The sequence below is a fragment of the Medicago truncatula genome, chromosome 3 (assembly GCF_003473485.1).
Source record: "Medicago truncatula cultivar Jemalong A17 chromosome 3, MtrunA17r5.0-ANR, whole genome shotgun sequence".
Classification (NCBI taxonomy): domain Eukaryota; kingdom Viridiplantae; phylum Streptophyta; class Magnoliopsida; order Fabales; family Fabaceae; genus Medicago; species Medicago truncatula.
Window position 1 is genome coordinate 33675803 of NC_053044.1, and position 14001 is coordinate 33689803.

The window sequence follows — 14001 nt, forward strand, 5'->3', positions numbered from 1 at the left end:
CATAGAATAGAATCCTAAACTTATTAAAATATAACACCTTTCACTCATAAGCGTACTTTTACGGTCACCGTCAAAAGAAAAGGTACCTTAAGGTTTTCACACATTAAAAGTTGAATGAATAAATAAAAAAAAATTACAAAATTATTTGTATTAATTATGGGGGGAGCTTGTATTTTGAGTTTTAATATGTAGTTTAAATTTAATTTTATATTAAAATATTCCGGCCATATCGATCGTATTTTGAATTTTGAAATTTTTCCGAATCAGCGTATCGGTATCGTATCAAGTATATGGGTTCATAGGTGACAACCTTCTTTCTTGTATTCACATTATGTTTTTACTTTCTTTATCTATTGATTTTTGTGTCAATTCCTCATTTTCTTTGTAAATCAATAATTGTCTCATAAATTGTCTTTGAAATGGTTGTTCAAATAACACAACTTAAATTTATTTCTTAAGATTTCAACTTTGTAATTTAAATATTCTTCTCTTTAAAACATTTGTGGCATCAAATTTTAGAATTAAATGTATTTTTGTTTTTTGTCATTTAGACGAATTTTGATTTACCACATGCCACATCTTTTGTTTTGTATAATCACATGCAACGAACTTCTAAAAACAAACAATCTTTAAATTATAAGGTTGAAAATTTGAAGAAAAAAAATTAAGGAAGTAAATTTAAATTTGTTCAAGCAACATAGAACGAAAATAAATTTAACTCTATTTTTAACTAGATCTGACACATTTAAACAATGATTCAGTCTATTCTATTCTTAAAAAAAGATAGTACACAATATTAATTTAGAAACAAATTAAAAAAATAATTAGTATTTAGTATTAAATTGAAGGTTAAGAAAGCACTATTTTTTGTCAAATGAAAAAAGTACTTACTAATGAGAGAGTACAATTATAGTAAGAATTGGTAACTAAGATTTGCCATGTTTGTAAACTCCACTCAAAAGAGAGAGGATTTGAAAAATCAAGTTACAAAATGTGAACTTGTTCTGTATTTTGACTACATATGCTTTAGATGGTGGTGGTGGGGTTTACTAACTAATCTACTACTCCATCCGTTTTAAAATGAGTGTCGTTTTAGTCAAAAACTAAGTGTAATTGGCTAAAACGACACTCATTTTAAAACGGAGAGAGTGAATCGCGTGACTCGTTTCAATTGGGTTTGTTCAATGTATAGGATAATCATAATTGGTCTTGTGTATGACATATGTTAGAAAAGTGGATATTAGGCTATGGGTTAAGTCTGAACACAAATATATATAAGAAAGTTGATTTTTCTTTTTAATTTATTCTTCAAACTTTTTGTGCGTTCTATTTACCGATTCTAAAATTTAAAAAAATGAAACATTTTTAAACGTATTTTACATTTTTAAAATATATAATCCAAAATTTAGTAAAGAATGCGAGAAGCAAGTAGAATGAGATAAACAATTATTAATATGTAAAGATCTTTAGATCAGATTTAATTTTAATTTTTTAACAAAAAATCTTTGGTCCAAATATTGATGCTCTCTTTCTCAGCCAATATTAAGTAAAAAATAATAATGTGAAGCATACCTGAAAGAGAACAAAATTAGATCACTTATTTTTGAACAACTTTCATTTTCCTACATTCATTGAATATCTAATTTTCTCTCTATTTATCATATTTCATCTATTATATTACTCTATTTTTCTCTTCTCTCTAACTAACTATAGATTGGATTTGGATGCCTAAACATTATTTTTTTAAAACAAATTATTATTTAATCAAACTGTTGTTGTTGGATACCCTTAAAATATTTATGGGCCAGGCACAATATGAAGAAAACGTATCTGTGTTTGTGGATACACAGACAATAATGCAATGATGACGGTGATGATTATCGTCTTATTATTTTATATGTTTCTAAATTCTAAAAATAAATATATGATTATGAACTTTGTGTTATGTTTCGGGTGCCTTTAAAAAAAAATTGAAAAAATCAAAATGGAATTAAATCACTAAGAGTGATTCATCTCGCACAAGGTGTGCAAAAGAGAATCACCCAACAAAATACAAGGTTCCTGTCTGTTGACACATCAAAACACAACACAAAAAAGAGAAGAAAGCTAGTCCCTAACACCCATACATAACAAAGGGTGCCGCCACCAGTCAGTGTAACTAAAGGCGGCAGTGAGCATTTTAGCTTTCAACCAAAAAAAGACAAAAACTTAACATTATCCAATAAATTCACCACTTCCTGTGCCGTGTGTATAAAAATTCTATTGTTTCTTTCCTTCCAAACAACCCAACAGCCGGCGTGCCAGATCACTTGGAGAAAAGAATGAGCAAACCGCGGTACACTCGCCAAATGACCAAATTGATGAAGATGATCTCGCACAAACTCTGGAGGAGTGAAATTGATACCGATCCACTGATACACAAGATGCCACAATCCTCCAAAAGTATTGCAATGGAAGAAAAGGTGATCCGTGGTCTCTGGGTAGCCACAACCACCTACACAAAGAGTGTATTTCGAATGAAGGACTCGTCGACGGATAAGATTATCTTTAGTGGGAAGTCGGCTGCGAAGAAGTCTCCAAACGAACATTGAGACCTTTAGCAGAACATGTTTCAGCCAAACTGCATACAAAAGGCCAGTGTCCTGTGTTGTGTCAAGCATCGTAAATACTGATAAGTCCCCTTAACGGAATAACCATTAATAGGATCAAGAATCCACCGCCACCTGTCAGAAATAAAATCCTGCAAGACAACATTAGACAACAAGGACGAACACTCCATGACGGAGTCCTCTTCCCGTGCCAAAAGACGCCTCCTCCACTCCCAAGCTCCACCTCCAACCCCCCACCCTCTCGTAACCATCTCCATAACCGTCACCCCTTTATTTTCAGCAAGATAAAAAAGGCGAGGCAATTGCACGCGTAAAGGTGCACCTCCCACCCAATTATCCAACCAAAAATAAGTGTCAATACCTCCACCAACCATCCTTCGTACGTTTTCCTCAAACCAACTCCCTGGCTCCAACCCCACTCCACTACGAGTACCGAACATCATCCTCCACCAAACCGAGCTATTCCTTCCTCCTTCCAACAACCGTCCACCCTCTTCACCGTATCTAGCCTTTAAGACTCGATACCATAATCCTTCCTTATCCACCAACATACGCCAACACCACTTTCCTAACAACGCTACATTAAACTCCCTCAACTTCCTAACACATAACCCTCCCTCCTCCTTCGATAAACACACAGTATCCCAGCCAACCCAAACAATTTTCCTAACAGATTTTGTGTGATTCATCACTCTTAGCACATCTAGTGCGGGGTGAATCACCTTTCGTTTGAGCAATATATTCTATTTTTATTTGTTAAAAAAAAAGAATCACTTTTTTAATTATATAAAAGAAGGATTTTACTTGTTTAAATACAACTATATAAAAATGAATTTTTTAAGGAAAAATGATTTTTTTTTTTAATTATAAAAATACAATGGACGCAAAAAATAATTTTGAAGAAAACATGTTTGCAACATATGCAAAAATGTGATGCACTAAACAAGTCTTTGACCATTTGAAGCTTTCAATAATCCATAAATCTAACCCACTTGAGCAGGCTTAGTGGTATTGATTTAAGATCTGGGAGTATGCCGTGTGCTTCTCCTCAAATTCTCAAGTTCAATTCTCCCTAATGCTAATTTGGATGGATTAATTTAACTTTTTTTTTTATAAAACAACCCATAAATCTAATGGAGCTGACCTATGCAAGAATCTGATCTGCAAAAAGAAATTTAGATGATAAGTTGACATATGCAAGTAAAAAAAAAAATGACATATGCAAGAATGTTGCACTAAATCGATTAAGTATATACTTATATATTATTCATAAGTTTCTAAATGTAGTTTATGAAAATACAATTTTCGTTAGTGAAAATTTATTAAAAAAAAAATTATTAAAGAATTAGAGTGGTCATAGCACTTGTCTAAAAAAATGGGTGTTAAATAGAGTGTAAATAAGAGAATGTTCATAACACTATTCTCTTTAAAATTAAGTTGGTGGTTGATAACATGAGGGAAACATGTTAAATAGTATCAATGGAAACGAGAAAAGTGAGAAATGTGAGTAATGTATTTTAAATGGAAAAAACAAATTCATTTATTGTAAAATGCTAAGAGGATAACATTGTACCCAAATAAAATAAAAAATGCTACTCCCTCCATCCCATAATATAAGCAAAAAAACACATTTTCTTTGTCCCAAAATATTAATAAAAAAGATAAATTTTTATCTTTTCTAAGATTTTTTTTTTGTTATTCTCGTAAAATTAAATGTAAATTACATTCAATATTCTCTTTCTTTCATTTTTTTCCATAACCAATAGCCAATGAAAATTGTTTTTACATCTTCCTATAAAACTTTTTTCAAAGAAAACACAAAAAACTATACTCCAAATTCTTATGTTTTAATTTTTTTAATAAGTGTGATTTTTGTTTTTTTGCTTATAATTTGAAACGGAGGGAGTAAGCGATAACAATATAGTATCGTCCACTTATTGCAGGGATTTTGATATTTTCGGGTTCAAGGTTTTGAAGAAATGTGCAATATTCATGATTCTAACTTCATAAGAATCTGTGCAATATTCATAATCCTAACTTCATCTGTAAAGTTGAGCCCCTGATGGTCTTTTGATATGCTATGATCATGGGAATTAAAAATGCTCTTTATACAAAATTCAACTCAGCTATCAATGCTCTTGAGAAAGCACATATGGAATGTTGGTCCAAGGTTTGATATGAAAGGTCTTTGTCTCTTTGAGGTGTAAGAAATAGATGGATTAACCGTGTCCATTCAATTCAAATGCAGTCACATCTTTAGAAAAGGAAATGAGTGTGTGGACAAGCTTATTAACAATGTTCAAATCATTCAAGATATAGAATGGTGGACTATTTGTTCTAATTTCATTGCGAATGAGTTCTTTAGTGATACATTTGGCCTTTTTATATGGCCGTTCCTAGAGTTTTTTAGGCCTTAAGTATAATATGAATAAAAGGTCCCTTATATAATACTCCATCCGTCTCAAATTGTATGTCACTTTAGAAAAAATATTTGTCCCAAATTATATGTCGTTTTACAATACCAATGAAAAATTAATGTTACTTTTCCTATTATATCTTTAACTATTTATTACCCTCTCTTCTTTCAATTCCTTCATTTATCTTTCCCATATCATTTATTGAGGACAATTTTGTAAAACAACTCATAATATCTCTTTTCCACACAATATTAATTACATTTCTTAATATGTGTGAAATGCCCAAAACGTCATACAATTTGGGACGGAGGGAGTATATCATACTCTTTCCGTCTCTAAAAAATAGTCGTTTAAGGTTTGTGCACGGTTATGAAGGAAATGATTAATTGTGTTGATTTCAATGGTAAAATTAGTATCATTTACTAAAATACCCTTATTAATTGTAGTTAGTGGAGTAGTTAAGTTGGATGAAATTCAATTAATAAGGGTAAAATAATGGAAATTAATAATAAATGTTACATTTTTATTCTAAAGTGACAATTATTTTGAGAAAAAGAAAAAGTGCTAAAGAGACAATTATTATGAGAGAGGGAGTAATTTTTTTAGCCCATTGTTGTGATTTTACCAGGTCTTCTTTTTGTTTGTTCCCCGCTTTTTACTACCAAAAAAGAACAAAAAAAAAAAGAGTGGGTCTTCTTTTTAGCCCATGATCCTAAATGCGTCTCACATCAGTTTCATGATCATGAATGCGTCTCGCATGATTTAGCATTATCAAATTCAATTTTGCAATCCTTTTAATCAATTCAAGAAAGTTGACATTACTATAATTATATAATTTAATTTTTTTGGAACATTTGAAAGACAACATTAAGATTAATTTCTCTAGTAGGCCTATTTTCAACTAAAATATAATTTCTTTTGTTATAAAATTATCTCAATTTTTTGGATAATAAATATGACTAATATATTTAATATTAGTGAAACACATTATTAGGAATAAATGGCCCAAAAATATCACAAATTTCTTCGATAATAAAGTTTCTGGCACATTAGTAAGAAAAACCAAAAAAAATTATAGGGAGGGTGTATATAGAAATCTTTGTATATGTCGGGGTATATATAGAAAATTGAGACAAAAGGGCAATATTAACAGGCTTCAGCTCAGCCTTTCATCATGGCAATGTTTGAGCCTTTCAATGAACATTGCTATATACATTCCCCAAAACCAAATATTTCTTTATACACCCCCACCATAAAAAATAAAATAAAAAAATTAGGTCCCCCTACCGGCATGGGCCCTAGGCCGTTGCATCCCCGACCTATTCCTAGGGCCGGCCCTGCCTTCCAAACTACTCCCTTGGGTTATTATAAGAGAAAATTGCTTTTCTGACATAGAATACTTCCTATTGACACAAGTAAATGACGCTTTTACCCCCAGCGGTAGTTAACAACTGTCAGGCCATGCGCCGGAAGTTAACCGCCACTGGCTTCCAGCGGTTGTTAACTGCTGTTGTGTTCGTGATATATTCAAGTCAGTAGTCATAATCCAGACACTCACTCCATCATCACCATCACCATCTTTCTCTCAAATTTTCACTCTCTCTCTCTATAAAAAAAAACTCTACCAAATCATCCAAAATTTCTTCCACTAAATCACAAGTAAGTTATCACTTATGCTATTGTCATACATTTTAGCTAGTATATGTGTTTATATGTTTATAATTTTAGTAGTTGTTTAATTATTAAATTTTGAATTTTTGTTTTTAATATAGTTATGTTGTAGATCTGAAATGCTAGGAACATATGTTATGAATACATGTTATAATGAAGTTATATTGCTTGAATTTATATTTTTTTTTTCGAATTTCATAAAAATTTTCGGGTTTGAATATTTGTTTTTAATATAGTTATGTTGTAGATCTGAAATGTTATTAACATATATTATGAATACCTGTTATAATGAAGTTATATTGCTTAAATTTATATTTTTTTTTCGAATTTTATAAATTTTTTAGGGTTTGTTTGGGATTTTTAGGGTGTATGTCAAATTTTTACTGTAAGTGTTTGAACGAGTTTTTCATTGATTATTTTTAATTTCTAATTGTATAGATTTGAAACAATGGTCGGGTGGATCGATGTTCATTCACAATTCAACAGCGGAGAACCTCAGAGGTTGAAGGTTCGGTGCCTTGGTGTAACGTTAAGAGGTCTCAAGAATGAACTGACTGAATTCAACCAAGGAGTCAACCCCAGAGACACAAGGAGGGTGGAACACGTTCGGTATAAACGTCCAACGCTCGACGAGGGGAGAGTATCATTCACTTGGGTGGAATTAACGAACGACGAAAACGTGTCAAGCATGTTTTGGGAGCACAACATGTTCTAGTGGATCGATATGCGGGTGACGTTGCTGAGATCAACTGAAGATATCATCAAAAGTTTGATTCCGCCAGAAGATCGTCATTAGGTACGGAATGAATGCACCTTCCAACTACAACAATTTTCTTCCTTTGAATGAGGTATTTCAAACTTGCCAAACGGCAGGAGTCCAATATCTGACCGACATTCTCATTGTTCCTATCAAAGGATTAAATTCTTGTTAGGCCGGTTTAAATGAAGGTATTGAAGTGTCAAGGAATGGACCTTATTCGTTTGACATTTAAATATCATCATTTAATCACAGCCTAACAATAATTTAATCTTTTGAATGGAACATTGGGAATGTCGGTCGTATATTGGAGTCCTGTTGCTTGGCAAGTTTGAATTTACCACATTCAAATGTAACACAATTGTTGGAGTTGGGAGGTACAAACGTCCAACTGCAACAATTGTCTTCTTTTGAATGGGGTAATTCATACTTCTTAAACGACAAGAATCCAGCATTCAATGAACATTTTGAATGATGGTATTCAAGTGTCAAGCTCATTCTTTTGACACTTAAATAGCATCATTCAAAATTCTCATCACATGTTGGAGTCCTGCTGTTTAGCACGTTTGAATTTGCCCCATTCAAGGGTAAGATAATTGTTGCAGTTAGAAGGTACATTCCGGAATGTAATGTAATACAATGTAATGTGATAACATATATAGTTGAATATACATAATACATTTTGTTTTGAATGGAACAATAATTATCTTATTTATTCACTTTTCGAATTTATTTATTCATTACACAATTTTAATTAGTTGAATTCACGTTAGATTTAATTAGTTTTTATTCGAATACGCAATTATTCAAAACGCGACTTTAATCGAAATTATTCCAAATGCGAATTTATTCAAAGTACCAATATGTCAAGCAAAATGTACCATAAAAAAACATATAAAAAGATCCAAAATAATTAGCTATTACAACCCATTACATTCAATCATCTTCCTCATCACACAAGTCAATTGGGTTGTCTTCGACAGTCCATGGGGCACCTGTTTTTGACTGAGGACCAAAACAACATGTCCACCCGCTCCTCCTCAACCTCGAATGATATACACCAGCACCTTTGAAATCCTTCTTTTTGATGGATCCATCACATGTGATTTCGTGTAATGTCATCGGCGATTTTTCTTTCTTCTTGTCGTCACCCTCCTTTTTGTTCACCTCAACGTTTCCCTGATTCTGAGACATATCTACATAAACAAATCGACGATCAAAACTTACATCATGTTGTAACAATTTTACAATAATTCATCAAAACCTAAACTAATCCTAAAAATTATACCGTAACTAATCGTAACAATTTTATCACAAATTCATAACAACAAAATTTCATAACAACCTAAACTAATCGCAACGATTATACAACAATTCATCTAATCCTAAAAATTCTACCATAATTTCATAACAATTCTACAATTCTAACAATCTAAACAATTCTAACCTAAACCTAACAATTCAAACAACCTAAATTATCATAGCATCATAAACTCAATAAACTTGTATAATCGCAATTTAATAAAAAAAAAACACTAAAAAATCAATCACAAAATAGCAATGTAATAGGATGGTAACAAGTTACTTGATTTTGTGAGCGTAATTGACGTTGAATCCGCAACAATTGAGAAAAATGACACCTCTTGATCTTCAATCTGCAACAATGGAGTTTTGGAAACTCCTATGTTGTTCTATTCATATAACAGAAAGCAATAACATTTAACAACCGCTGGAAGCCAGCAACAGTTAACTAACGGCGCATGGCCTAACAGTTGTTAACTGCCGCTGGGGTAAAAGCGTCATTTACTTGTGTCAATAGGAAGTATTCATGGTCAAAAAAACAATTTTCATTATAAGAAACAAGAAGCCTCTCTCTCCATTCCTCAACCCAAAATCAATTGAATCACAACCGACTCACTCTCATCCTCCTCTCTCTCTCTCACACATACAATCACACACTTTTTGGATATGGTTACTGCATTGAAGAACAATTTGAAGTGGTCTTGTGGAAAAACATGGAATCCAGAACCTCCGCTTCATATGTTTTTTTTTTTTTGATTAATTTTAAAATTATTTTGATTGATGATCATTGTGAATATTTTTTAATTTCTGGATTTTATTAATGTGGTTAATTTATGGGTTTGAATGTAAATAATGAAGATGGTTGACACACTTGTGTGAGAAGAGAGAAGAAAGAGACAATGGTTGAAGGAATGAGGGAGACTATGCAATTAATTATTTTTGAAATATAACCCATTTTTGTTGGTCTGGTGGTATTGGTTTAGGACTTGGGAGTGTGCTCATCCTCGAGGTCTTAGATTCAATTCTCTTAGTGTTAATTTAGGCGGGTTAATTTAGCATCTTCAAAAAAAATTGAAATGTTTTAATGAATTTTTAATTTAATTTTTTTGATTTGGTGACATGTTAATGTCATTTTCCATATATGCAATGCCACTTAAGGGTTTTTCTGAACACATCATTACAAATTTGGACACAGTGCTTTTGAAGACCAAATAGGGGGTAAGGATCAAAAGTGTAAAAAAATATAAATAGAGGGACATGATTGTTTGATTTTAAAAAGGGGGACCAATTCCGTGAGTGGGATAAAATAAGGGGATCAAAAGTATAATGTAATTCGTTGTCATTTTATATTATTAACATGAATATTGTGAATTTATTTGCATCTGATTTGTTTATAGCGAATTTGTATGGTATCAATATACTATATCAATTTGAATTAATATAATATAATTTTAGTAAAATAAACAATGATTAAATGACCATCAACGATTATAATATTCTCATAAATGTATAACATATCTGGTCCTCACAAAGAAAAGGTCCCAAAATCCAAATCCTCCATTGAGGCAATATCCACACGGATGCTCACCGGCAGGGCAAATTAACACATTCATATGCAGGTTTGTGTCAAGGATTGTGACAAATTCAAAAGCTATTTATCAATGAGGATGGGTCCAATAGAAGAGTTTATACTCTTACAATATGGTAAATTATTATTCAAATATCACCTCAAAGATGTATTTATATTAAATGTATGTCACGACTCAAATATGATTAACTCTTCGGATGGAACATATGAGAAATGAAAATGAAAGAAACTATTTAGACTTTAGAGATTTAGATTTTTCTCATTGTAATTTTGATTTTTAATAATTTCATATTTTATACATGGAAAACATAAATTTTAACCTTAGAGAAAAAAGTGTATTCCAAATTTCATTTAAGAGATGAATGTAATTCGAGTTTCATTCAAAAGAGATATGTAAAATTTTCTTATATGTTTTGTATAAGAGAAGAGACGAACGTATATAAATGGATTATATCTTTTACAATTATATGTAAGTACATCAATAAATTAATATCATAGTATTTGCGAAAAAATTTAACAATTGTTTTAATTAACAAAATGCACAATCAAACGTTAGTTTAAAATTCGAATACATTCATGGATTATGGACTATTGTGGATAAGATAACTATTACACTATATAAATTAAGATAAGATAAAAATTAAGAGGGTTGAGTAAAAAAAGTATAGGTAAAATACATTTTAGCCAATCACCATTACATCTTAGGAGCGACTCATCATCTTCTTAAACTCTTCAAAATTCACATTCCCATCAGCATCAGCATCAACGTTTCCGATCATTTTCCGGCAATCACCAAGCGAACATTTCTCCCCCAACCGCCGCATCACCGCGTGAAGCTCTTTCGCCGAAATCAACCCATTCTTATCCAAATCATACATCTCAAACGCCTCTCTAAGCTCCTTAGTATCACCACCGCCGTTGTGTAACTCCCCGAATTCCTTTAGATCAATGTAACCGTCTCCGTTCCGATCAAGCTCCTCCATCATACGAGTAACTTCCTCCGTCGTTGTTTTAGATCCGAGCGCCGTCATCATTTCCTTCAGCTCCGTGCGTGAGATCTTCCCGTCGCCGTTTTTGTCGAATTTGTTAAAGATCTTGCGAACTTCTTCTTGGTCCATGGCCTGAGAAATAGAAGAGTTTATGTCTTTCTGATTTTGAGTTCAGTTTGTTTGGTATTGTGATGTGTGATTTATAGAAACGTGATTTGGTCACGGAAACGCGTTTTTTAGGTAAAAAGTTGAAGAAAAAAAGAGAAATATTGAGGTGGAATAATTACAAACGCGGTTTTTGAGTGAAGTGAAAGTGAAATGTTATGTTTGGGAGTGAAGGAAAGTAGATACTATGATAAACACCACAAGAAAACAGGAAGCGTGTTTTGAATTATGGTTGGAAGTTGGAACACACGAGATTCATGATTCATTGCATGTTATGTTGTGCTGTTATTGTTTGTTCGTCAATCATAAGTTTTTGTGGTTAAGTTAAAAGTTGGTATGACAGATATTTATTTTTTTAATCTTTACAAATTTTATTTTATTTTATCTAGTACAAATATTAATTTTAATTTTTTTTTTTGTTCCATCAGAGGGTAAAGTTCAAGAAAAAGAAATAAAATATATAGTGAAACGACATTCCAAATCATGAAGGTATAAAATACATTATCAAAGAAGAATATATGAAGGTTCTCATGAGCTTAGCTCAATTGGTATAGACAATGCAAATATGCAATGTTCGGGTTCGAACCCCAACCACAAAAAAAAAAAAAAGTAATATATGAAGATTATTAGGATGAACCTTCAAATTAGTAAATTAAAAGACATGTAATCAGCCAAAATTGAAGATTGGTACCACTCCCTATCTCATAGACAAATCCATACTAATTACACTATCCTAAAGATCATATATATCACTGATTGAATGAATATAAAATATAGATTTTTGCTTATAATAGTGATCGAAGGGTGTATATATCCACGTTTCAACATGGAGCGCATCATAGACTCCAATTTTATTGGCATAACTAACTAGAAAAATGTCATTGCTATCGTGAAGAAAGCCAACACAACTTGAAAGGTTAATTGAGCTTTTTGTGTGTCTCATCGTAATTGAGCTTAATCCATCCCTTCCGTGGGCACTTTCAACCAATGAAGATAATATCTCTTTGTTGAGGCCACCTACTTACATATGTTTTTTTTTTTTCCACTTATAAATCTTCCTTGCCATCTTAAGGATCACATGAATTGAATTGTTGAGGCGTTGGAAGTCCTTTTTAAAAAAATTAATCGCAAAAATTGTTTGCCACCCATCCTTGTGCACTCCCACCATTGTACTGTTCAATTAGTTGAAACTCCCGTCCCTAAAATTCAAAGAGAACAGGTGAGTACTGTTCAATTAACATGATCCAAATCTAGGTTGGTTAAACACAATATCTTAGAACATGGATGATTGTTTCATTTGTATTTCGACAAGGAGAACAGGTGAGTAAAACTTCAAGTCCTCATCTACTTCTATGATAATTAGTAACCAGCCACTCATGAGCAACAAACAACATGAAAGTTTGGATTATATGAGGACTCCTTCAACTCAACAAATTTTTCCAATTTTCACTAAAGGTAAGGTTGTGCTCCCAATGGAGGTTGGAAACGCTTTGAAAGTGAAGATTGTCATGAGAAATGAAAGATTGCTTCTTTAAGTGTTGGAATAATAACTGATATGTTTAAATTTTATAATGTGGACTTCAATAGCATTTTCACGAGTTTCCATTAAATGTCAATGTGAAATAACTTTACATCGACCATGTATATTTATAAAACCCTTTAAAAATTATCAAATTATTATGAAATTTTGTTCAATTTTTATTTTTAATTGCCATTCTTTGTTACAAAACCATCTTTCAAGTTTATTTAATTTTTAAAAATATTTTTACAGAAAATATTGTTAAAAAATTATGTTTATTTGTCATCAAAAGATTAGACAATTCTTCTTTCAAATTATACTTACTTGTCATAAAAAATTATATAATAAAAAAATATCATTAATGTTGTAAAATGACTTATAATTTTAAATTAAGAGAGTGGATAGTAACAAAAAAAAAAAATTAAGAGAGTGGATAATCTAAGACCCGTTTGGATTATGCTTTATTTCGAGTTTACGCAAAACAACATAGTCTTTTATGTTAATTTATAAGTTCTTATTAACAAAAATTGTACATTTGTAAATTATTCTTTTTATAAACTACATTTTTTTTTTGTCAGATAGCCTATTGCCTAAAATTCACCTTATAAAGTGAATAAGTGGGTTGACCGGGTTCGAACTCAGGCCCCTGCATATAACAATGCATTATCCTACCAATTGAGTTATGCTCACAGAACTTTATAAACTACATTTACTAACTTATGAATAACACATAAAAACTTATTTATTTGCATAAACTTAAAATAAGTCTGATTCAAACGATCCTAATGGTTGTTGGTCTTTTAACCATAATGATGATTTTTGAATAAATTATCAAATTGATCTCTATATAAACTCCTATCAAATTAGTGCATAACTCTATTAATAATATTTCAAACTAATCTTTTATCTTTATTAAAGATTTCTCAATTAAGTCTTATATCATGTGTAAAAATTTAAAGACATACTTACACTTAATAGAAACAC

The 14001-nt window shown here is 31.5% G+C and overlaps 1 protein-coding gene across 1 annotated transcript; it reads right to left on the reverse strand.

The window, feature by feature from the left end:
- Positions 1-10844: 10844 nt before the first annotated feature.
- Positions 10845-11870, reverse strand: LOC25489270 (calcium-binding protein CML24). Its single transcript, XM_013605181.3, has one exon. It carries the CDS (start codon positions 11460-11462, stop codon positions 11046-11048), a length of 417 nt encoding a protein of 138 aa, XP_013460635.1. The 5' UTR covers positions 11463-11870; the 3' UTR covers positions 10845-11045.
- Positions 11871-14001: the final 2131 nt, after the last annotated feature.